The sequence below is a fragment of the Gobio gobio genome, assembly GCF_949357685.1.
Source record: "Gobio gobio genome assembly, chromosome: 8".
Taxonomy (NCBI): domain Eukaryota; kingdom Metazoa; phylum Chordata; class Actinopteri; order Cypriniformes; family Gobionidae; genus Gobio; species Gobio gobio.
The window spans coordinates 19,132,287-19,159,135 of NC_137114.1; the positions used below are offsets into that span (position 1 = coordinate 19,132,287).

A 26,849-nucleotide genomic window follows, 5' to 3' on the forward strand; every position below is an offset into this window, starting at 1 on the left:
TTGCCCAGACATGAAAATACCCAAATGATGTGTCATTAGTAACCCCTTGAAATAATCAATAATATATGTTTTTGAAATTTTTATGAAAAAGTGTGTACATTTTTTTTGTATTTTACGGTCGATCACAATTGTGACCAGTGGGATAATGTGTATACTGAATTAACATATTTCTACAGTCATTAAAATTCTTGCAAATATATCTCAGCCCTGTTATTAACATTTTAAATTCTGTTTCATCACATTCTACAGTTACTACACTACTAAAAAAAAGGTTCTATATGGCACCAAAAATGGTTCTTGGCTCGTAATCATAGGGGAACCTTTTTAAGTCCTATATAGCACCAATTTTGGTGCTTCAGTGGTTCTTCAGCGGTTCTTCAGAGGTTCTTCATCGGTTCTTTGACTAAGGTGCTATGTAGCACCACTACCATATACAGAACATGTTAAGATATGATGCTATATAGCATAAATATTGTTACCTATTTGTAACATTAGAATTTTTCATTTAGTGCATTATTCACTGTAGTTGTGCCATTGCAACATTTTAGTGAAAACTTCTAACAATTTAAATGAGATAATTCATTGTCATTATATAGGCTATAGCCTACCTAAGTGCACTGTATTATCCCAGTGGTCACTATTGTTGTCATCAACATGTTTACTCATTCTATGACCACATTAATAATTGTGAATTCTTATATTAAAGCTACACTATGTAACTTTTCCGTCCACTAGAGGTCGCCTGTTCAAAACAAAGGCGTAGTTTGATGACGCCACGTTTGAGCGCAGAATCTCGGGACATGTGGTCTTCACCTCACAGCCGGTGGAAAACAGTCAGGATAGGACTCAGGCAGAAATCATGTTCATGGATGCGATTATTAACATTACTGTAGTGAAGCAGAGCAGGACCGAGTGTTGTGGAGCTGAGCAAGGCCGCAGGAGCGATTGAAGAGCGGGACTGTTATTATAGCATAGTCGCTGGCGGGACTTTTATTATGACACGGTTGCCGGCGCAACTTCCTCTTTTCCAGTCATGAGTTTGAGGTAACGGAACTCTGTTTATCGTATTAAATATATCTGAGTGTGTTGAAAAGGAAGTTATGACGTTCGCTCGGCGGCTGCTATGACACTTGTTCACACTGCAGTGAGAGTAAAGCGTTTCACTTAATAAAACCGGAGACCGAGGGTGACGCAGATATGACGCAATCGACAGGCGACTCCCTCACACGCATAGCTCACACGTCCCGGCTCCTTGGTTAAAATAGCAATTTTCTCACGATTTACAAATAGTTGAAAACATTTGGGATATTCTAAGTACTCAACTGAACAAAATATATAACACTGGCCTGGTGGTTTCTGGATATTTTACTGCAAAAATCCTACATAGTTCACCTTTAATACTAGACACCTTAAAGATAATGTGTACCAAAAATGTTTGTCACATCCTTTATGTTAACATACTTTATAACCTTTCGTTTTGGAGCTTTGAAGCAGCCATCATCTTCTCCTGGTGCAAACAAGAAGTAAACTGCTCTGGTCATGTGACAATATACACTAACCATGTGACACTGCATATTTAATTGAGACCCTTTATTGTTTCCATATTTGCAGGAAATGCACCAAAACACCAGTCAGTACCCTTTTTAGAGCTTTATAAATGAAAACATTATTTGTGGTCACTATTGTGACCGGTGGGATTAAATGGGCTTCCCTCTGATTTTAGAGATAACTTATGTATAGGGGTTGGATTAAGGGTAGGGATGTGGTTAGGACTAAATTTGTGGACCGGAACATTGTTCCAGGATCAACAAAATATATTGAACCAGGAACACATCTAACTCCGCAAACGCAGGACGTGCGGCACAGTTGACCTTCTAAAGCACGTCCTGATTTTGATCAGTGGTCCAATGAGTCATGTTTTCTTTTACATCACGTGGACGGTCGTTTATGTGTGCGCCGTTTATCTGGGGAAGTGATGCACCAGGATGTACTGAGGGATGATGACAAGCTTGTAAAGGGAGTGTGATGCTCTGGGCAATGTTATGCTGGGAAACCCTGATTCCGACTATTCACTTGACAAGTAACAATTTTGACATGTGCCACCTATACCTAAACATTGCTGCAGAGCAGGTACACCCCTTCATGACAATGGCTTTCCCTGGTGGAAGTGGCCTCTTTCTGCCACACTGCACACATTGTTCAGGAATGGTTTGAGGAAAAAGTTCAAGGTGTTGCTCCGGCCTCCAAATTCCCCAGATCTCAAGCCAATCTGTGGGATGTGCTGGACCAACAAGTTCGATCCAGGGCAGCTGCACCTCGCAACCTACAGGATTTGCTGCGAACATCTTGGTGCCAGATACCACAGGATACCTTTAGGACTCTTGTGGAGCCCATGCTTCGGTAGGTCAATGCTTTTTTGGCAGCATGTGGAGGAACAACAGAATATAAGGTGGGGGGGTCATATTTTTTGGCTCATCCCAAAAATCTCTATTTTCTGTGTAGACCTGCAGCTCTGATACGCAGCAGAAATTCAGTACTTCAGAATTTGCAACAATGAATTCAGTCAAGAGGTCCATTTGTCTATGGTCAAATGTTGCAGGTCTGAGTTTACACTTTGCGTCATGGAAGACAACATTTGTAGTTCGCATTTCTGTTTTCCAGCGTTCGCATCTTTTAATAATGACCATAAATAAACGGAAGTCTAGTGTGAAATCAACACTGGCAGTCTGCAGAAACGGGCCTAATATCTATTTATTTTGATTACTTTGCTCTTTCTTAAACTGTGAATGTAAACATATCGCAAGACAAGCCAAGAAAGAAACTCAAACCAGAAGTTTAAAAACAGAATAATTACTTTGTCCTGACATCCAATCCAGGGAAACGGCAGTTTCAGCAGAACCAGAGCAGACGGATATGGGTCATTGTGCCGCGGTTGACAGTAATCAAAGACAGGAATTAGTTTCCCAGTTAAATGATAAGAAGAGAGGACCATTAACAGTGAGGAAGTGACAAAATGGGGGTTGATGAAGAAGAGCGACTCAAAGCGAGTGAGAGAAAGCGAAAGAGAAGAGATGGGGGTGAAATGCTAATTTTCTGTGTCTGTTCCGAGCAGCTGGCTTTGGTATGGATGACATGAATGATGAATTGTGCTGTACGGGTATACACCGGCCTCTCTGCTTCCATTCCTCATTACTGTGTGTGAGAGAGAATACAAAAAGAGAGAGAGGGAGAAAAAAAAAAACAGCAACAGCAGCTAAGGATGTTTCCTTTAATTAACCCACATACCAGCACTTCTCCAACAAGCACAAATGGCAACACTCTCATGCATTTATCTGCTGCAGTCGCGGGTTCAAATGCAGAACCAACACAATGAAATCAAACACCAAACGTCATGCTCCGTACACACAATCAAAAGCCAATAGAATGAGTTCATATCTTATCACCATGAGGACCAGCGATAAAATGGCATAGACAGGGTGTTAATATGGCAACTGTGGAAGGCAGTCATTTCCAAAATAAATGGGGAAAAAAAGGGAAAATACATTTAGGCGAAGCAGGTGAAAAATGAGAAGGAAAAAGCCATGAAATTGGGAGAGAGAGGAAAAGTTGCTTTGCTGGCAAAACAAAAGGGCTAGTCATTATTTTTCAGCCTTGCAGGCTTTTACAGCAGTGTGTGTGTGTGGTTTACTCAAAGGGTCAGAATAAATGAAAACACAAGCCGGGTTATGGCATAAACACAAAAACACTCATTTATCAGTGAACACAAAGGTTGGTTTAGGTTCTTTTTTCTCTCTTTTTGGTCCCTTTTTGTTCTGAATCCAAGAAGTACCTGTGAAAGAAAATCACTTTGAAATGTAAAAATGTCAAAACATCATTCCCATCTTTGTGTTCAAGTAGTTTGTGAAAAAAAGTGTCATCATTTACTATTATATGGCACCAAACAGCGTTGGTTTGCTCCTCGTCATTTCAATTACTAAAAAAACACCTCTTTTATGTGATACAAAATGGAAAAAAAACTCATATGGGTTTGGAATGGCATGAGGGTGAGGATTCTTTGATAATGCACTTTTGGATTTACTTTAATATTACCAATAAATTGAATCTGTTTTTACCGACTTCCTGTAATGATGTGATTATTTGACACCTGGATTTCAGCTTTACCATGCAGGGAACAGCATGTTCTCATATTTGAAACAAGTCTAGTTACCTGAATTTGCACGTTTGCACGAGTTACACAGAAAATTTAGTGGATTTGGCCTGATCAATGTGTCCTTTTTTCATCTTTTTTCATCATTTGATCATCAGACCTTTGATCTGAGTACTTAAAGGGTTAGTTCACCCAACAATGGACATTCTGTCATCATTTATTCACCCTCATGTCTTTCCAAACCTGTAAGACTTTCATTCATCTTCGGAACACAAGAGAAGATCTTTTTGATGAAATCTGAGAGCTTTCTATCCCTCCATTGACAGCTACCACTTTGACACTTAAAAAGTTCATAAAACAAATTCATATGAAATTAGCAGTTTAGTCCAAATTTTCTGAAGTGACTCGATCACTTTATATGATGAACAGATTGAATTTAGTGTTTTATTCACATATAAACATTGATCAGCGAACATAAAAAGAAGCTCAACCGAACCTGATTGACGCACGAGAATGAACCTCATTGGTTCTTGCTGAAGCTCAAACGTGTTGTGTAACACAAGAATGAACCTCATTGGTTCTTGCTGAAGCTCAAACGTGTTGTGTAACACAAGAATGAACCTCATTGGTTCTTGCTGAAGCTCAAACGTGTTGTGTAACACAAGAATGAACCTCATTGGTTCTTGCTGAAGCTCAAACGTGCTGCAACACGAGAATGAACCTCATTGGTTCTTACTGAAGCTCAAACGTGCTGTGTAACACCAGAATGAACCTCATTGGTTCTTACTGAAGTCAACAGTTTGTTGACTAACCTCCGCCCACTAGAGTACGCAAAAAAGGGGGTGTGGTCTTGTTGCTCTCCCATGTGAAGAAGAGGAAGTGTTGCGTTTGTAGAGTGTGTTTGTCGCCATGTCGTCGAGACGCTGTTATTTTCACCCAGGAGTCAAATCAGCTTTGTTTGGCCTTCAGGGACACTGTACTTTGAGCGCATGCATCTCCCCGTTATGGTAAGAGGCGTGACCTTTCCGGGCAACGTGCCCTAAGCTGCTGTCGAATCACAACACGGGAACCGCTGGCACAATCAGAACTCAGTTACGTATTTCTGAAGGAGGGACTTCATAGAATCTATCTATCTATCTATCTATCTATCTATCTATCTATCTATCTATCTATCTATCTATCTATCTATCTATCTATCTATCTATCTATCTATCTATCTATCTATCTATCTATCTATCTATCTATCTATCTATCTATCTATCTATCTATCTATCTATCTATCTATCTATCTATCTATCTATCTATCTATCTATCTATCTATCTATCTATCTATCCATCCATCCATCCATCCATCCATCCATCCATCCATCCATCCATCCATCCATCCATCCATCCATCCATCCATCCATCCATCCATCCATCCATCCATCCATCCATCCATCCATCCATCCATCCATCCATCCATCCATCCATCCATCCATCCATCCATCCATCCATCCATCCATCCATCCATCCATCCATCCATCCATCCATCCATCCATCCATCCATCCATCCATCCATCCATCCATCCATCCATCCATCCATCCATCCATCCATCCATCCATCCATCTATCTATCTATCTATCTATCTATCTATCTATCTATCTATCTATCTATCTATCTATCTATCTATCTATCTATCTATCTATCTGGCCCTATATAGAATATATAAAAGGTTTTATAGTAATCTTTATTTCTGTAAAAGCATGTAGGCTATTAAAGTACAGACGGAAATGGGAACAGACTAAGAGCACATGGCATTAAAAAACAGTATGTGAGCCATCTCTGGAAAGGATTGATGACTTTTGTCGGCGTTTCTGTATTTATCATCCTTTTGTTGCCTTTCTGTTGAGAAAGCAGCAGGAGGTTGCGCATACAAATGATAAAAAATGATCTGAGCATCTTAAATTCAGCAGATTCAGCCCGTGAAAACAGAGCCTCGGTGTGAAACGAAGCAAGTATGCAGGAAATCGAGGAGAGACACGCCACAAACCTTTATGCATTTTTCACAATATACCTTTATTATCTTAATAAATACAAAAAAACAACAACACTGTGATGTTTAAAGAAACAAGTATTAAAAAAGACACTAAAATGCATTAGACATTAGAAATATCAATATTAATTTTGGTATGTTCTGTAAGTGACATCTTTGTCTTATGGACATTTAGTGTACCGGCACGTTTTCAGATGGAAGAGAAAGGGATGGAAAACCACTGTCGACAGGGCCAAAAAGGAAGAGAGAGAGAGCATAGCAATCCATCAGGTACAAGGGGTGGAGAAACGTTTCAATAGCGAACATGGAATGAACTCTCTTACGTGAGGATGCATATGAATATATACATTTATACACACCCACATCAACACCACCGATATAGATGTAAAATCACCTGAGATACTTGTTCGCACCTCATTATTCCAAACTGCTGGACACTAGCATTGAAATGATGTGAATTCCGGGAGAAAAAGACGTGGATGGGACGTCGGCCCGGTCTGGGAGAGCTCTCCTCGGTAACGTTGTACAAAACGAAGACGGAAGTAAATAATGAAAGAAAAACAGTCATTTCACCAGTAACTCCTGAAGATTCCACAGTAAAAAATATCCTTTTTTGAGCAGCCTTTTATACATTTTGTTTTTATAATATATTTATATATGTAAAATTTCATCATCCAACTGGGCTGTTCGGTAAACGTACTGTACGTAATGACCGAAGACAGTGGAAACGGTTTTTTTTCTTTCTGATTGACGTTTTACAGCACACACAGAGGACGTGGAAAAATCGTGTCTTAGCGATCCTGTGAGATATATTGCCGTATTTTTGCAAAGGCAAAATGTTATTGGCTTTAGCTCGAGAAAGTCATTTTGAGACTTCCACAGGACGGATATCTGAATCAAGATACCAATGAATGTGGATTTGTTTATGGATCCTAGTGATTCAGTGCCCTGCATAGGTGAAGTAGAACCTGAAAACAAGGCTTTGGGACATTGTCAGAAATATAAAAAAACAAGATACATTAAGTGCTCAAGAAAAAAAAAAAAAAACTTCTAAATTAAGGTACCTGACTTGATTCTCCACTCGTGATCTGCGCAGAATCTCAAGACAAGCACGGAATCGCAACGTCTACAAGACCTCTCTTGAGTAAGGCAGAAGCCTTACGGGAAGGCAGGGGCGTTGTAGTCTTGTTCATATGGCTTTTAAATTACTCACGTTTCAAGTGCTTGTAATCAAATTTTGAGTGGAGATCAAAAAATAAAAAAGGCCAATTATCTTGCAATTGAAAAAAACAACAATTCACCTCCAAACATTAGCCATGTTGGTGTCTATTAATGTTGCTATGCTCAGATGGACTAAATTAAACAGCCACAATACTAAATGCAAAACAAAAGCAAGCGGCAAACAGTGAGCCAGGGAAGAGGCAAAGTTGGTACCTGTAGTCCAGTGTAGTTCAAAGATCTGGCCTAAATATGTTCCAATTGGACTAGTTTGAGTAGTATTAACTACTCGGGGTAGCTGGGTGTGTTGAAAAGAGAACCGCTTAAAATAAATTTCCCTGCAAACAGTTTCCGAACCCATCTCGGACTATTTCCAGCATGGAGAACGTCTGGTTCCTCTCGCAGGAACCCCACTGCCGAGAGTTCGTAACTCGTTTCGTCTTTCCGCCAGCATAGACTCAGGCATCTTTTAATATATCTCTGTACACGGTTATATATTTTCTTATCTCTAGTTACAGTACAGAAACTCCCCTTCACATTTCTTTTCCTCCAATTCTTCATGTCAGCAGGAGCCATGGTTTTGTGCTTATCACCAAAATTGCAGTGCAAAAGAAAATAATTAATTATAATAATTATTATAATGACAACAATTAATTCATGAGAAGTATTAACAAATGATGGATGACAACATACATAATTTCTATGGCACCACAGCCCATCAATTCACATATCGTACAAACGACCAACAGCGTAAGAGGGAGGAGAGCGCAGAAACAGAACTCGGCTTGCATAGCAATGCAATAACAATAATGTCATTTTCAATCTCCGATGTCAGGAATATATTTACAGGAAACTCGATCTCCTTTCCGCAAGTTCACCAAAGCTGGGTGACTCGGATCTCAGGCCTTCCATTGTTTTTTTTTTCCGTCTCTAACGTTTTCTTTTTCTGTGAATGAATAGTTTAAGGAGGAAGGTGAGGGATGTTGCGGAACTTGTGGGTTGCATGTCCATCTTTACATCACATTTACAGTTTGTCCTTTTCATATTTTTTTTCTTTTTTTTTCTCCTTCTTCCTTCCGACGCTTCACGAGTCCATTGCACCAAGCAGGTGAGGCATTTCCAGAACAGATAAAGGCATTCTTCAGTTTCCATCAAAAAGGCTCACTCTGTAAGTAATACAAAGTGAAAATGCAAGTTACAAAGAATTGCGAGTTATAAAGTCAGAATTGTGAGTTATAAAGTCAGAATTGCGAGTTATAAAGTCAGAATTGCGAGATATAAATTCAGAATTCAGTGATATAAAGTCAGAATTCGGAGATATAAAGTCAGAATTGCGTGTTATAAAGTCAGAATTGTGAGTTATAAAGTCAGAATTGCGAGATATAAATTCAGAATTGCGAGATAAAGTCAGAATTGAGAGATATAAAGTCAGAATTGCGAGTTATAAAGTCAGAATTGCGTGTTATAAAGTCAGAATTGAGAGATATAAAGTCAGAATTGTGAGTTATAAAGTCAGAATTGCGTGTTATAAAGTCAGAATTGAGTGATATAAAGTCAGAATTGCGAGATAAAGGGTCAGTTCACCCAAAAATGAAAATTTTGTCATTAATTACTTACCCTCATGTCGTTCGACACCCGTAAGACCTCCGTTCGTCTTCGGAACACAAATGAAGATATTTTAGTTGAAATCTGATGGCTCTGAAAGGCCTCCATTGGCACAATGCACTGTACACTCTCAAGACCCTTAAAAGGTACTAAAGACGTCGTTACAAAGTCCATCTCACTACAGTGGTTCTACAATAACTTTATGAATCGGCGAGAATAGTTTTTGTGCGCAAAAAACCGTAAATAACGACTTGTATAGTGATGACGATTTCAAAACACGGCCTCATGAAGCTTCGAAGCGTTATGAATCAGTGAGTCGAATCATGATTCGGATCGTGTATCAAACCGCCAAACTGCTGAAATTTGGCGATTCAAACCGCTGATTCGATTCACTGATTCATAACGCTTCGAAGCTTCATGATGCCTTGTTTTGAAATCGTCATCACTGTATAAGTCGTTATTTAGGTTTTTTTTGCGCACAAAAACTATGCTCGCCGATACATAAAGTTATTGTAGAACCACTGTAGTGAGATGGACTTTGTAACGACGTCTTTAGTACCTTTTAAGTGTCTTGAGAGTGAACCGTGCATTGTGCCAATGGAGGCCTTTCAGAGCCATCAGATTTCAACTAAAATATCTTCATTTGTGTTCCGAAGACGAACGGAGGTCTTACGGGTGTCGAACGACATGAGGGTAAGTAATTAATGACAGAATTTTCATTTTTGGGTGAACTAACCCTTTAAGTCAGAATTGCGTGATATAAAGTCAGAATTGTGAGATATAAAGTCAGAATTGTGAGATATAAAGTCAGAGTTGAGTGATATAAAGTTAGAATTGAGTGATATAAAGTCAGAATTGAGTGATATAAAGTTAGAATTGAGTGATATAAAGTCAGAGTTGCGAGATGTAAAGTCAGAATTGAGTGACAAAGTCAGAGTTGCGAGTTTAAGTAACTTTTAAACCATCAAGGTTTCTGCACACTTCCTTTAAATACAAACTCATTTCAAATAATGTTAAATTTTTACCCTGCTTTCACATGTATTCAATTTTCCTTTCACACTTCAAGGCCACTGTGCAAAATGCATTCATTTAAATAGTTTAAATTCTTCAGTCAGCAAGTGAGTGTTGCTTGTTAAATTTCTCCATAATGCTTCCATGCACCTTTGATATTGAAGCTGTACCAGCATAATCTATTCAGACTCACATAACTCTCCAGAGTACTGCGCGTTGGTCCCCATGTAGCTGCTTTCACCCTGCTCTGTGGAGCGCTGGTGCTGTCCCCTCGTTCCTTCTCCTTTACGAGGACCCGTTGACCCTTTAGATGAGGCCGTCCCAGACGAGCTATGGCCCCCAGGGGATGGGAATGACGGTTTGTTGTATGGAAATATGGGCTCTTCTGAAAACATAAAAATGTTCAAACCATACATTTATTTATTTGGCTTTTTCCAGGTTGGAATATGTCCATGATTGGTTTCTTTCTGACTAATACTGAGGTGACCAACTCTTGCCAGCTTTGACCAAACTGTACTCATTAGCAATATGTTCAGATGGCTAAACGAATCTCCACACCAAAGTTTAAGATGAAAATAAAGACATATGAGACCAAACCAGACGGGTTGCCCAACCCACATCCCCCTTTGTGTCAAGCCAGATCCAACCCTGGTTCTTTATGCTTCGTTTGGGCTGGAGACCCAGAATGGTGGATCCTAATGATCAGACAGGCACAGATGGAGCTCGGCTTCATTGCAGCGCGTGTGTGTATACAGTGAAAAATGAGGGTTGGAACGATTAGGGTACATCTGTGCAGCTAAGTGTGCCTCCTGTCTGCTGGTTCCTGGAGAAGGCCAGTGTTGGCCATGGAAGAGCTCACTAAGAGGGGGAGACAAGGCAATCTGTTTGCTCCAGCTTGGCCTCCTTACAGCAGCGACCGTAAATGAATGCCAAGGGTCCACAGCTGGCGCTGTCAAACATCTGCCTCTGATGACCACGATAGCAAGATAATATTTTACAGACCTGCTCTGCTGAATTAAGAGCGTGTTTGCTGTGTCAGGCTGATTTAACTCATGTGGACATGTAAGATCGGGTTCTTTCACAAAACACATATTACATTTTTTGTGTAATTTAAAAGGAAGTAAGAGGGCAGTTCTGATGCCCATTAAATCTGCTGAAGACCAAGTCCAGGCCGGTTAGAGATAGTTTGGTGCTGGTCTAGTTGGTGAACTATTCAAATTTTGGAAGCTAGATGACCAAAATGTCTTTCTGGGCAAGCTGGTTGACCAAGGAATGTTGGTGCTGAAGACCAAGTTTGGACTTAAATTGGTTAGCACTAGTTTGGTATTGGCCTAGGCTCCTTCCTGCAGAGTTTAGCTCCAACCCAACTGTGCAGGACCTTGGCCCTCCAGGAGCAGGATTGGATTAACTGGTGAAGCGCATGATTGTGCTAGTTTAGATTCTTGGATGTGACGGATGTTGGCCGAGCATGGACAAGTCAGCCTAACTAGTATCCTCTGCCTGGAACCAGCATCCACTAACTAACACTGATTCTAGTGTGGTTTCTCCTTAATGTCTCCATTAAAGAACTATCAACAGGGCTCTGTCATACATTCAAGGTAAACTGTCCACCGTCTTACCTGAAACAGGGCCGTTTTTCTGCCCTCTTCTGCTCTCCTCTGCTCTCTCTATGGATCCCAGTCTGTCCTGGGCTTGTCGGTGGCGCTCCAGTGAGGTTCGGGCCTGCCGGTCCAAGGAACTCTTCATCTCATCCAGGCCCATCATGGGTTGCCTCTCTAAGGAGGAAGCCTTGCGGTCAGAGGGGTTGGGCATGTTCCTCGCCCCCTGGACGCGAGCATTCTGGCAGGGTGGAGGCTCTGGTGGTGGAGGCAGATCTGGGATGGAAGCAAAATGGGCCATGTGAATTCAGAGCATTTCAATGTATGTACATTCTGCATTTATCATAATTTGACAGTAGGTGTCTTTTGTATCTACATAAACGGGCTCAAAAGGGTAATATTGATTTCATTCTATTTGATGAATGATTTTAATGGCTTGGATATTTGCTATTGCTAAATGCATTTGCTTACATCTGTCTCCTTTAACCAATGTTGACTACCACATTAATTCAATAAAGCATGCAAGAGATATCTGTTATCTAGTGTAAAGCAGGCTTTGTATTATATGTTCATTTAAAACTGGACTTATAATACAAAGATCCATAAAGGTTTACCATCAGCGCTGGCATCGCGGCGGTGCGGGGCAGTGCCAGGGCCTTTGTGTTTACGGGTGGGCCTCGGCGCCCGCTGGTGACCAAGGCTATGTGTGCCCACCGTACTTCCATCTGTGGAAAATGGGCTAGCGGGACGAGGTCTATGATGTAGACCTTTATCTGCAGGGAGCAAAGAAAGAACCATGGTTAGCCCATAATGTTATTGAAATGCTAGAAAGCAAGACATGTTGCTCAGAAGTAGGGAGGATAGCTTGTTAGTTTGATTCAGAAGCAGCAGAATCAATCAGTACATTTCATTTCTATTGCGCAGCCTGTTGGAGAAAAGGTTTAGGACTGTGGAAGTGGGTTCTTAAAAATCTGTGGAAGAAGTTCTAAACAATCAAGAATATTATAGTGTCAGAAAGAGGCACAAAGTCGAACCTGAAGTACATCATAAAAGAATCTGAAGACGTAAGTGCCGGACCTGTTCCCAGTTAATTCATTCACTCGCAGTGTAAACTGAAAGCATAGAACCAAAACCCTGCAAAGAGAAAACAGCCGTCGCCAAAACCCACCAAGCAAATCCATAAAGATGTTAGTATTTGCCCCATGCTGCTTTCAAAAACCCTTCAGATAAAAAGCAAGAGTTCACCAGCGTAAAATCAGAAAGCAGAATAGAAGCATCATTCTGTTAAGAGTGAGCCATTTTGCAGTCAACAAACACCAGACTTCCAGACTCGAATTCCTTTGTTTCCTCCAAACCGACCTCTCTTGCTCAGGCTGGTGCCGTCCAGACGGTAACCAGCCTTGTCTGCGGCTGCCACCAGGGCTCGTGCAAAGCTGCAATGGGTGAAGAGTGAGCCGTCAGAAGAGCTGCCGGCACTAGACCTCCTGCTGGAGAAGTTTCTGTCATCATCTTCTGAAGCCGAGCCCCAACCGTTCACCATAGAGCCTGGAGGGGAGCGGCCGCATGGGCGTTAGATTGACCAGGTTTTCGAGTCTATTATTTTCCAGAAAAACAGGGTGTACACTGACACTGGATGCATAAGTTATTGATGCCTTTGTGAGGGCGAATAGAAAAATACATTTATAATCAGAATAAAGGTCCTTTCACACTGGACGCGATTTTGATGCGCAAATAATTCGCGCAATGGTTTTATTTTTTTATCAGCTGTTTGTGTAACGAGTGCTTTCACACTGAACGCAAATGTGCTGCGGCGAAAAAACTGTTTATTTTTTTCGTTTCGATGTCGATTTTTTTTTACTCTCGCAACGACAGAAAAGGCTTAAACCAATCACATAGAAGGAAACAAAGGTCACGAAATGTCCAGTTGATGTCATTAGCTATTCAATCAACATTAACCTTTGCCAGGTATCGCATTTCTCATGAGATTACAGCTGTAATTGTGTTTACAGGTGTACAGATGCAGCTGTTTGCCCACTGAATGTACAGACAGCGATAACATCACCTTTTACATTTACATTTACATTTATGCATTTGGCAGACGCTTTTATCCAAAGCGACTTACATTGCATTCAAGGTACACATTTTACATTTTGTCAGTTCTTGCTTTCCCTGGGAATCGAACCCATGACCTTGGCGTTGCTAGCGCCATGCTCTACTGTTTGAGCTACAGGAAAGCTACAGAAAACCTTTTGAGTTAAAACTTGTTGATTTTTTTCAAACCTAATTGTGTCCGCGACTACGGAAAGTGAATGTGTTTCTGTCAGTACGACTGTGGCACTTAAATGTTTACATTGTTACTCAACTGGAAACATAGCTGGAAACAGCTGCTCCGAATCGATTGGTTCCTGAAGTGTGTGTTTGTCTTGTCAGATGCGGTGCTACGGTCTCTCTCGAGCTCCACAAATTGTCCCACGGACAATTGAAGTAAGTGCGGAACCAGCCTTGATACAGTTTTAGCTCCTGTACAAGATTAGCATACTCCCCTTCCGACTCTCCTTTTTTCGGTCTTTTAAATAAAATAAAAAGCTTGTCTTCACTGGATGATGAAGTGTCCATGTTTTCTCAGCTGTCGGCACGAATGTTTTTGAATGCTGGAGCTCTGAAACGTCACAGATGTCGCAAACTCGCGTCACAGGTGATGTGAATGGTTTTGACGCGAACTATTCGCACACAAAATATTTGTTTTTCCGCTTTGTTTTTTCGTAACGCGCCTGGTGTGAAAGGGCCTTAATACTGTATAATGCGGCTTTGGGAATGATTATCCTCTCATTTGAATTAAGATGTGGTATAGCACAGGTGAGTTATGTTTGACAAGAGACAAGCCAGCCACCTTCATAATTATTAGGTAGTCAGTGTTATGAAGCTAATAACCAAAACAAAATGGCTGAGTAGGGTAGATTACAGAAAACAGCCAAAAAAAAAGAGAAGTAAAACACCAAGGCACACGAAACAAAAGAAAACAATGTAGAATAAAGACTATGGCATTTCATATTATTGAAGTCCTTTTTTTAAATATTGTTTTTGGTTCACTAATCCGAGTTTATCTGGATTTTGTTTTTCTTGAGTAACTTATCCTGCATATAAACTCACACCAGCCCCCTGACTACACATCACCACCTCACTTCCTTTTGATTGCGCTGATGGGAAGGAACGCACGCACCTGCACGTGGCCTGAGGTGAAGCAGCTGATACCTCACACAGAAACACGCAGCATGATCAAAGCAACCACACGGCTACGTGCTGTTCTTCTTCTTTGGCACTTGTCAGATTTATGGCATGGATTTTTTTGATTGATGGCAACCCGGCACAAACATCCTCGGGGAAGCTGATGTGAGATGGCGCGACTATTGTTTAATGATCCGAGAGTAAAGTTAAGAGGGTTACTGGTGTTGCCTGGGTAATATTTTTATAGTTTCAAGTATGTCTCAAGATTTAACATTGAGCTGATTAGGTCTCGGTGACAGATTTGTAGGTCTTGGTGACGCTACAAATACTGTAGTGCTTTCAAAACAAGTTTGTTTAGCTTTAAAATCTATTTAATACTATTACCACTATAATATAGTTTATTAGATTAAAAATTTTTTCACTGAAAATGTAAATAATGCTTGTTGCTAGCATATAACGCCATAATACCTGCAAATAAAATATATTATAATTATCATTAATATTATAAATATATAACACTGCATTAATAATGTAAAGTAAATATTGCTTGTTACTAGCATATAAAACTATAAAAACTATAATACCTGCAATTATAACAACGATTATCAAAGCACCAACATACATTTTGTGTTTCTCTTGTCTAAAAGAGAAAATAATAGGATGCAGACCAAAAAGAGAGGGGAAAAAAAAGAAAGAAAACTCTTCCTGGCAGTCTCTTCCTTTGAATTTCCTCAGAAACTGCATACGGCTTTGTTTTGCTAAAAAAAAAAAGTTGAGTCCCTCGAGACTGTCTCTCAGCAAAGCAAGACTGCATATAATGAATTGAATGTGCTGGCAGAGACAGAGGCAGGTACAGAGCTCTACATCAGAAGGGACGGCTCCTGCAGAATACCTGCACTACGCCTCAGCGCCTCCTGCCTCCTCCAGAGACGACATCCTCTCTAACAACCAGCCACCTAAAACAGATCCCCGAAAATACCAAGCTTTCACTCTTCGCCATATAACAATTTTGGCAGCTGCAAAACAATAACCATTCTCTGGCCAAAGTAAATTCTGGATCACGTTCGCAAACCCAAATGTTTTTATACAGCGTGGCGTACCATGAAGAGAACTTCCCACAAATTGTTGCTAATTTGAAGTTGGCAGTCACAAGCGGCAAACGTTTGAAGCTTCAATACTGTAGCTACTATAAATATGGAGCTAATAGAAAAATCTGACATGGTTTTTGAACATTTTATGGATTCAATAAAAGCTATTTTTGACAGTCAGACCGTCTTTCTGTTCCGATAATCCACGGTTAATATTCACAGCTCAGCTAAATGGAGATACGCAGGACTGTAAAACTCATCCAACACCCTGCTGCCACTAAAGCTGATTTACACTGCCCCGAGCCCTCATCTGCATATCATTAAGCGTCGTAATCATTCCCCTTGACGAGTAGGCGGAGACGCCCGCCTCAGGACACGTGACCTCGCGATCTGCCGTCGGTGCAAGGGTTTATGGGAGCAGGGTGGAGCAGGACAGTGAGCTCACTGCTCACATTACAACTCCTATAAAACACCCTCACTATTTCACAAACTCACCGAGGGTTGTGCATGCAATGAATAATCAAGCACAATAAAGAAAAATATGTTCCTGTGATCTTTATTCCTCCTTAACTAAGCTGCCCAACGGAAAGGGTTGTTAAAACGGTTTCATTCTCTTTAGGAAGGACAAATCTCTTCCCCTGGGTCTGGCAGTAACCCGGCACTGGTTTAGTGTCATTTTGGTTCTCCTGTGGGCAAAAACTAAGGACGCTGGTGGAAGAAAGCAGTGAAAGGAAGCTGTCGAGAGTGTTACAGGAGGACACAGCCACCACCGAACAGCACTTGCTTTGTGTTTCAACAGATATCTCACTCCAGACGACCAATTCTTCATCATTCTGGAGAAAAATGCACCTCACAGTTCCAGTCCAACTCTCAACCAACCAATAAACCAACCATCCATCCATCCATCCATCTCTCTGCACCCATGTCAAGTGCAATGATAATGTATACATCTCGGCCTGATTAGGGTAGCACCACTGTCCCATTTTGCCTCATTCCTGTGGTAAATTAGAGAACAGAGGGCTTTTAGTTCCTAACCACGCAATGTCATACCCTTCACGTGTCCGTTATGACAGACGGCCCATAAAATCCTTTCAATAAGTTGTAAAACGGAAATGGTGCCTCCTGTCTTCAATGGGGAAATGGAGCCAGGAACGTGAGATTTATTCCAAATCTTCATGGGAAAATGGAAGCAACGAGGGCTGCGATTGAGTAAAATCATTTGTTTCATTTTCTTAAGTTTCGTTACTCCCCCCTTTTTTTAGTCTATCAATCCTCATTATGCTAATTCGAGTTTATCCCCAAATGCCTGAACAAACAGGATTTCAATGCGGCCATTTTCAGGTGAGGGGAAAATAAACACGCACTCAGCCACACACATGAGCATAATGACAAACCAATGCAACTATTTACAGACAAGCAGAGCAAAACATAGTATTTTACCATGCTAGTACAAACAAACCCACCACATGTGGCACACAATAAACCATGACTGCTTCCCATGTAAAACATCAGCAGCACAATCTCAAAGTGCCCGCTGGACTGAAATCTGCTGCTTTTAGATTAGAGATCAGTACCTCTGTTTTATTGTCTTATCTTCACGTGCACGTGCTGTTGAATTGTAATTTGATATGCGAGTAGATCTTATCGCTTGGTGTCTCTGACCAAATAAACTGCATTTTAATTAACTTTTTTAATAAAAAAAAATTCTCTGCTGTCCATGCTGGGTTCAAACTGAGTCCTGAAATGATTTAAGAGAGATAGAAATCCCAGATTAGGAGGACAACGGATGGGATAATGAGCAACTGAAATGGCCACCCCTGCAGTGCTTAGAGTTAATGCAGTGAAAGAACGCAATCTGCACTGGACATCTAACTGTGCACCAAACTGAACACTGTTTAAAGGTTTAGATAAGGGCTTTGTCCTCTTTTTGAAGAAATTCTTCATGTTCTTTCACAGGAAAAGTTCATAGAAATGAAAAGTTAATCACAAAAGTGCACAATAATGTACGCTTACCCGTAACAGAGCTGTCCAAGTTGTCCATGCTGGAGCCTGGTGTGTGTTCGATGCCCCTAATTGGCGGCGACATCTCGTAGCCTTCGTCCTCCTCATCATCGTCGTCTTCATCAGGGAGGTCTGTCTCGATATCGGACACTAGGGTGCTGGAGATGTAGCCCACGGGCGGCGCGGGGGCCTGGGGTGGGTAAGGCCCACCCTGCATGTGCCTGCGGAGGATTCCAAAGAAGTCAAACATGAACATACCATGCTTTTTTGCATAACCAAGCAAGAGCTTCAAGGGTTGTCAGCTGGAGACAAAGGGTGTCAATGAGCGACAAGCCCAGACAAAAGAGAAATGCGTGGGGTGTGCTGTCTGTCAGGCGAAATGTGGTATTCCTAGAACATTCCTTGTCATCTCTCCGATGAATCGGGACAATTCGGCTAATTCAGCAGTGCCACGGTTTGCATGCTAACACAATGACCTACTAATTGCAGCATGAAGAGGATACAATGGCAACCACCACAGGCATGTCTTTGCTCTGGCTGTCACCCACTAGACAGCTATGTTCGATGACAGCCCCACTGTGTATCTATATATATATATGTGTGTGTATCGTGTGTGTTTGTGCAGTGCTGCTGCTGCTTTGATGCGGTCTGTGCAAGGATTTGGATATAATTATGGGCTCTTCTCAGTCGTCAAAAACGCACTATGAGCAACATACTCATTATGGCGGTAACATGACATCTTCCTCCTGACAAGTGGAGGCCGTTCCCTCACAGTGCCGACTGTTAATAAGCGGAAGTCGGTTTCTCTCGGAAAGACAGGTTGAAGCATGGGTTTAGCATTGGGGGCTTTATAAGAATGCTTTACACAGTCTGTGGTGGACGACTACGAATTGTTTTCATATTTAATTCAGCTCCATTCACATTTTTTTCCATTCAATTTCTTGCTTTTATTGAAAACCGCTAACAAATGCAGTGCAATAAAAACATTTTAATTCAGTTTAAATGGACCCACTTTATATAAGGTGGCCTTAACTACTATGTACTACATTTAAATTAATCATTTGATACATTGCAATTATTGTGTACATACATGTTTTTACATTGTACTTACATTTTTAAAAATACCTGCATGTAATTACAACTGTAATTAATTTCTGTAGTTACAGTTGTAATTACACTGTTGACCCTTGCCTAACACCTAAACCTACCCTTAAACTTACCCATACCACCACACCTGTCCCTAACTTTACCCGTATCCCACCTCAATATCAGCAAAGGTGTTTTGCAATACAATATGAACACAGTAAGTACATTGTACTTATTTTTTGATGTAAGTAGTAGTTAAGGCCACCTAATATAATGTGGGGCCGTTTAAATTGTATTGAAAGTGTGTGTGGGTAACAAATGCTATCTATGTATGTGTATCTCCACCAAAAAAAGGATGCGGGCTGAATGCAACAAATTCACTTATCTACGTCAAAAAATAAAAAAATGCCACCGGATACTACTTTGGGCATCTCTGCTCTAGCAGTACAAAAATTCACCTTTAACTCAGATCTTACCAAGCCTGTTTAGCCATGTCCAACTGGTAAGCGCGGGTTAGCTCATCTAGGTGGGCTTGGAGCATGGGCTGTATTTCTTCACGTGGGGATGGGCTCAGTGTGGCTGTGGACTGTTTGCCAAAGGAAACTGCTGCAGGGGAGGAGGCCACGCCCCTTATGGGAGGAGTGGGCACCCGCTCTTCCTCTTCCTCCAGCTCATCCTCTAAACCCTGATGGAGGTACGTCTGCACTGGCAATGGCGGACCCCAACCATCACTATCATATCTGGAACAAAACACAGAAACAAAATGAAAATGGACCGCAGACAAGTCCCTGTGGCACCCCACTACCACTTGTGCGCTAGGCATGACTTTTTTTAGTTTTTTTTATGTCAGTCTAGCCAACAGATATGATTATAGTGAGTCTCAGGTTTAACAACATAGTGGTAATGGTGTTTAAATTGGGTTAAATGCAAAAAATCTAGAGGGATTTTCCCAGCTTTACTTGTTCTTTAATACAGGCTGATCTAGCAGAACAACTTTGTTTTTTATTTCCCAGAACTGTGCTTATACATGCTGAAATATACATGTCATAAAGCCAACATTCATTAGAGGAATTTGTCAGTGCACATCCCGTAGGACATAACAGTTTTAATCTGAAGCCATTAAAGACAGTGGCGAGATTTACAGCGTAGAAGACTACTCATTTGCCAGAGAGCCTATTAAGCTGGATGACTCTCCGAGATGGAAATTAACAGGGTTGAAAGGCAAGCACACCTCTCGAGAAGGATATTTAATTTGTATCCCCACCTTCATGTTTTCTTTTTAACTGTACAGATGGGCCGACGCGAATGTCAGACCAGAGTGGAGTGTCGTCAGTGGCGAAAGTATATTAAAAGTTGCTGAGCGTGAACAGTTTGTCAAACAAGGTTTTAAGATTATCGCACATTGGCAGAAACCTCCCATCTATTTATAATGGAAAACAAATAAATCATTTAGTGCTAGCAGCTTGATTAACTCTCTAAGGAATAAATAAATACCATTAGCAGATTTACAGATGACGGTATTAGCTAGCAAGAACGAGGCTTTGAACAATTTCCCATGCACATTGTGAAAAATTCAATGCTTAAAGGGATAGTTCACCCAAAAATGAAAATGATCCCATAATTTACTCACCCTCAAGCCATCCTAGGTGTATATGACATTCTTCTTTCAGACAAATTTAATCAGAGTTACATTAAAATATGTCCTGGCTCTTCCAAGATTTATAATGGCAGCCCAAAATTTGAAGCCCATAAAAGTGCATCCACCCATTATAAAAGTACTCCACACGGCTCCGGGGGAATACGGAAGGTGGTCTTTTGGAAGATGTTTTACTTTATAACATGTTAAATATGGATATTTTTCTTTCCCAAACCCATTGATTCGCTTCAGAAGACTTTTATTAACCCCCTGGAGCCATGTTGATTACTTTTATAATGGATGGTTAATGGTTTTTGGGCTTCAAATTTTGAGCTGCCATTTACTGCCATTATAATGCTTGGAAGAGCCAGGAGATTGTTTAATAAAACTCTGATTGTGTTCGTCTGAAAGAAGAATATGATGTACACGTGAGTAAATCATGGGGTAATTTTCATTTTTGGGTGAACTATTCCTTTAATTACATGGATCATCATCTCTAGATATTATAGATGTGACCATTGAATTTGCAGTATGGATTGTCACTATTACTTATACTAAGTAGAGCTGAATAAGCAACTCAGGACCTTACCCTCCTCCATCATGGTGCTCTGAGGCATAGTGGTCCATCTCTGTGCCTGGAAGAGGGTGGATAGGAGGGGGAGGCAGTGGAACATTAGCCCAGTTGGAGCCATTCATCTTGGTGGGCTTGGCGTTTGCTTTGGTCTTCTTCTTCTTTCCACCTTTCCCACCTACAACAGCAAACGTTACGGGATATTAGTTAGAGCTTGTACACAGAATGGTGTCACACGATTTGCCAGTTTCCAAGTTTTCACCCTAGAAAGAACACAGATTTATTCCCTACATGGTGTGGCTTGAAATACTATACTAAGTGAAGGCTCTTGCAATGCCACTGTCAAATGCAATTGCTTGTAGTTTTGCATGTACAACTTCTCCTCTGTACACAAATGCATTTAAAATGTTCTGAGCCAACACAGCCATAAAAGCAATCTCAAGGCTGCGTGGTGAAAGAAACAGTTTGCGGCATTTACTGAATACTCAAAAAATAAATTAATGAAAAAACCTCTGACCTTCCTTTTACCACGATTGCCATTCATGCAACTTGCTGGAATATCTTTGTTTGCAACTCTAGTTCCATTCTATGAAGTATGCACTTCATTTTATTTATGCTAAGAAAAGAAACTACTGGGAAAGAAACAGAAATGTGTGAAAGATGGAGAGAAAAAGGCTGTTGTACTTCAATTTGACACAATCTCCCAGGACAAAAGATTTGGCAAATCACAAACTTGCCCAAGAAGCAGTACGTAGGATAGTAATTAATCACCGTTCTGTCACAATCTAATTAACAAAACCATCTAAATGTAACGGCCATCAATGCCAGATGAAGACATTTGGGACAAGGAAGTGATGTATATGCGTGTCCTCCGCAGAGTACATGAAGAGGCGGCGGGATTCATTACAGTAAATTATTAATGCCGCCGCTGGCAAACTCGACGTGACCAGTGCTTTGGCGCGTGTTGCCAGATCCTCCCGTGTTTCAAGCCAGGCATAAAATAGCTGAGGCTGATGGAGTCAGACTTACGGCCAAATGCAAACGGGGGGGCCTTCACTGGCAGCACTTATACTGTATGGGATCCTATCTGTCATCATCTGCCTCTGTCTGCCAATGGCCTCTAATCGTCCCTGCCGCCTCAAAATGTTCCGATTCAGGCAACCCTGTGGCTTCAAACATCATGTTATTTAATATGATGCCAGGACTTTGACAGGGCTATACATTAAGTCTAAAAAACTCTTTATAAAAGCCATGTTGAATCACATTCAAGGGCTATGAAAAGACTATCTTTCCTGGATCCTAACGGAATATTCCACCCAAAAATGAAAATGATCATGTTGTTCCAAAACCATACGACTTTCCTTCTTCTGTGGAACAAAGACATTTGAAGATTTGCGCTGGTCAATGAGTTGAATTAAAGTCTTGAGGCTGAAGCTAAATAAAAGTGGTCCCTGTGACTAGTACTTTACGATTTCATAGTACTTTAAGATTAGTTTGCCCCAAATTTATGTACTGACAATAAATAACTAGTTCTCCTTGATGCAATAAGAATCGTTCTTTTAAATCTTTTTAAACTATATTTAAATAATACTAAAATAAGAGATTGTTATTGAATAAATGTGTGTTCCGCACACATATGGAGCAATATGAATATGAGTATTTTCAGTTCACATTTATTGTGTAGTCCTTTGAAATGTTCATTTCAGGGTGCACTGTTCCTTTAAGAAAGGCAAAAACGAGTGAGAAAGAACGAGAAAGCTATAGGATGAGTACTGTAGCTATGCACAGTTTAGGGCAGATTTGTCATACGGAGGCTGACGTTTATGATACTCTCGGCAGCCGGCCTATTAGAGAGCGTTCTCTTCGCCGGAACTTCTCGCTGACGGTGCGCTATTGTTCCGGCGGGCGAGGGAGAGCGGGAGGCATTAGGAGTCTTGCAGAGGGATGGAAGTGTCAAACGAAGATGAATAAAGCATGCTAGTAATAAAAAAATAACAACAGGCTAGAGGCAGAAGAGGCTGAAGTGGCTGGAGTGGGGGGAAGTAATTGGGTTTCCTAATCGTTCCTCTGGGTGACGCGTGGCATCGGACAATAAATGGAGAGATGGCGTGATTACTCAATCACTCCCTCACTTCCTCTCTCTCTCCTTCTTTCTCTGTTTGAGTAGAGGGCATCAATAATGTAAACGAGTCTCTGCTGAGGAGTCGGGCCAGCTCCTGAAATTACCAATGTAAGAAATGTGAGGGAAACAGACAGGAAGGGTGCTGTGGGGCGGCAGTGGCTCGACTGACAAACCACGTGGTCGCTTTCTGAACTAGGCCAAATCAGGCCCTATCAGAGGCGAAGGAACTCTTGTTTTTCGTAAATTGAAGTTCCACACCTTTAACGCATCAATGAGAGCTTGCTCAACTCAGATCTGTTCTGTCTTGTACAATGAATTATGATCTAATTGTATGCTATGGTGGGAAAAAGGAGTAATAACAGTATTTGAAAATAATGTGCATTTAATGGAGCAGTACAAAGACTTTATGGCTTTCTATTACAGGAAAGTGCATGTGTTTTTGATTAGACAAGAAAGTTTTCACTAAGGAAGGCTGTAAATTTGGGCTCTCAATACACATGCACAAAACAGCAAACATACCCTCTGAATGGGTGAAACATGTTTTATTGTTTTTAAACACCTTTAAATTCATTAAAAACCTGCCTTGACATCTACACTCACCTAAAGGAACACCTGTTCAATTTCTCATTAATGCAATTATCTAATCAACCATTCACATGGCAGTTGCTTCAATGCATTTAGGGGTGTAGTCCTGGTCAAGACAATCTCCTGAACTCCAAACTGAATGTCAGAATGGGAAAGAAAGGTGATTTAAGCAATTTTGAGCGTAGCATGGTTGTTGGTGCCAGACGGGCCGGTCTGAGTATTTCACAATCTGCTCAGTTACTGGGATTTTCACGCACAACCATTTCTAGGGTTTACAAAGAATGGTGTGAAAAGGGAAAAACATCCAGTATGCGGCAGTCCTGTGGGCGAAAATGCCTTGTTGATGCTAGAGGTCAGAGGAGAATGGGCCGACTGATTCAAGCTGATAGAAGAGCAACTTTGACTGAAATAACCGCTCATTACAACCGAGGTATGCAGCAAAGCATTTGTGAAGCCACAACACACACAACCTTGAGGCGGATGGGCTACAACAGCAGAAGACCCCACCGGGTACCACTCATCTCCACTACAAATAGGAAAAAGAGGCTAAAATTTGCACAAGCTCACCAAAATTGGACAGTTGAAGACGGGAAAAATGTTGCCTGGTCTGATAAGTCTCGATTTCTGTTGAGACATTCAGATGGTAGAGTCAGAATTTGGCGTAAACAGAATGAGAACATGGATCCATCATGCCTTGTTACCACTGTGCAGGCTGGTGGTGGTGGTGTAATGGTGTGGGGGATGTTTTCTTGGCACACTTTAGGCCCCTTAGTGCCAATTGGGTATTGTTTACATGCCACAGCCTACCTGAGCATTGTTTCTGACCATGTCCATCCCTTTATGACCACCATGTACCCATCCTCTGATAGCTACTTCCAGCAGGATAATGCACCATGTCACAAAGCTCGAATCATTTCAAATTGGTTTCTTGAACATGACAATGAGTTCACTGTACTAAAATGACCCCCACAGTCACCAGATCTCAACCGAATAGAGCATCTTTGGGATGTGGTGGAACGGGAGCTTCGTGCCCTGGATGTGCATACCACAAATCTCCATCAACTGCAAGATGCTATCCTATCAATATGGGCCAACATTTCTAAAGAATGCTTTCAGCACCTTGTTGAATCAATGCCACGTAGAATTAAGGCAGCTCTGAAGGCGAAAGGGGGTCAAACACAGTATTAGTATGGTGTTCCTAATAATCCTTTAGGTGAGTGTATAATAGAACATTAGATGCAAAAAATTGCTATAAATGGATATACAATGAAACTCAAGCACTGAAAAGATTTGCAGATTCCGTGTGGAAAACATGGCAATTCACTGGAATCAATATTGAAAGTCCAAATATTTCAGAATTATTTGGGATAGTAGGCCAAAATGACCCGCAGCAAACAAATGAAGTACATATGTTTGCTTGGAAACAATCAAGCGTAATCTTTGGAAATGCAAATGTGACCCTTGCTTATTCGCCCAGCTTTTTTTCCCCTTTAACCATGCATATTTCCAATTTATTCTCTCTGCCAATTGCTCAAAGTGATTTTCTTTTTATTTTCCTCCTATGTGATACCGTCTTAACAATGATGCAACATACAGTATAATCTTGAACTTGTACACTACTGTTCAAAAGTTTGGGGTCAATTTTAACACTTGTATTAATACTTAATGCTTTTAATACTGTACTATTTGATAGATTTATTATTTTTTGTTGCTAACATTAAATTGATCAAAAGTGACATTAAAGACCTTTATATGGTTGCAGAATCAAAATAATGTAATTTTTAAATATTATGCAGCAAAATGTTTTTTTGAGCAGCAGATCAGGATATTAGAATGATTTCTGAAAGATCATGTGACACTGGAGTTATGGCTTAAGAAATGTTTAATTAAACGTTTTTACTAACTTTTAAATGATAATTTCCAAATGCATGATCTGTATAAATTGTCTGAATTGTGAGTAATGAAATACAAGTTTTCATGTTAATCAGGTCGTTAGATATATAGCACACATGCAGTATCACATTATATCATTACAGCCTTAAAATGCTACGCAGGGGTTAAACAAGATCAGATTGATTCGATTTGGTCATGATCTCTATCTTCCAAACAATCCTCGCCTGAAGAGGTTGAGATGTTTGACCTAAATCTACCCTTGGAGTCCTAATTGTAGTCCATGAAACACTTGAGCCAGATGCTTGGAGAGCTTCCCATCTAATGTCTGAGGCTGTGTAGGGTTACTGCACAGTTAAAGCACTGGCATGAAACTTGATTAGAGAGGAGAAAGAGAGCCACATGGACAACGAGACGAGAGGATGGGGGCAGTCTCTGTGTCCTATAAATGACATTGTAATTTTCAGTACATGAATTTTATTGTAGCTTGTAACCATTAATGGGAGGAATTCGCTCAAATCAACCCTCTCAAGAGTGTGTGTGTGCATTTCTGAGTGGCTTCTTTTACACTGCAACAATTACCAATAGCAAAACTAACCTATGCTTTTATCATAAACGCATTGACATTGTTACCACAAGGTTAATTACAACGTCAAAAGATGCATTGCTGAAATGACAGCATGTGCAACATGTCAAACAGAGGTAAAAGACAATTTCCCTTTCACATGTGAAAAGTGCTGTGAGGAATCAAAGTGTGAAAGTTAAATTCTTAAAACTTTTACGGCAGTGTGTTCCCCAAAGCAATTTGTAAGGCCAGCATACTTTTTCAATTGGTTTCCAATAGGAGTGCCGTTTATTTAAATACAGCAGCAACATGACAATGTGCCCGGGTGTCTATTTCACACACACACACACACACACACACACACACACACACACACACACACACACACACACACACACACACACACACACACACACACACACACACACACACACACACACACACACACACACACACACACACACA

At 40.8% G+C, this 26,849-nt stretch overlaps 1 protein-coding gene across 3 annotated transcripts in view; it reads right to left on the reverse strand.

Moving 5' to 3' along the window:
- Window positions 1–6,928: 6,928 nt before the first annotated feature.
- Window positions 6,929–26,849, reverse strand: part of robo2 (roundabout, axon guidance receptor, homolog 2) — a 236,605-nt gene continuing 216,684 nt past the window's right edge. For all 3 annotated transcript variants that reach the window (XM_079823626.1, XM_079823625.1, XM_079823624.1), the window contains 8 exons: window positions 21,241–21,400; window positions 19,492–19,755; window positions 17,942–18,150; window positions 12,975–13,160; window positions 12,230–12,388; window positions 11,637–11,891; window positions 10,211–10,402; window positions 6,929–8,567 (listed from right to left, as the gene is read on the reverse strand). In XM_079823626.1, the coding sequence (XP_079679752.1) occupies window positions 8,566–8,567; window positions 10,211–10,402; window positions 11,637–11,891; window positions 12,230–12,388; window positions 12,975–13,160; window positions 17,942–18,150; window positions 19,492–19,755; window positions 21,241–21,400 (1,427 nt within the window). In that variant the 3' untranslated portion in view covers window positions 6,929–8,565. The remainder of the gene's footprint in view (window positions 8,568–10,210; window positions 10,403–11,636; window positions 11,892–12,229; window positions 12,389–12,974; window positions 13,161–17,941; window positions 18,151–19,491; window positions 19,756–21,240; window positions 21,401–26,849) is intronic.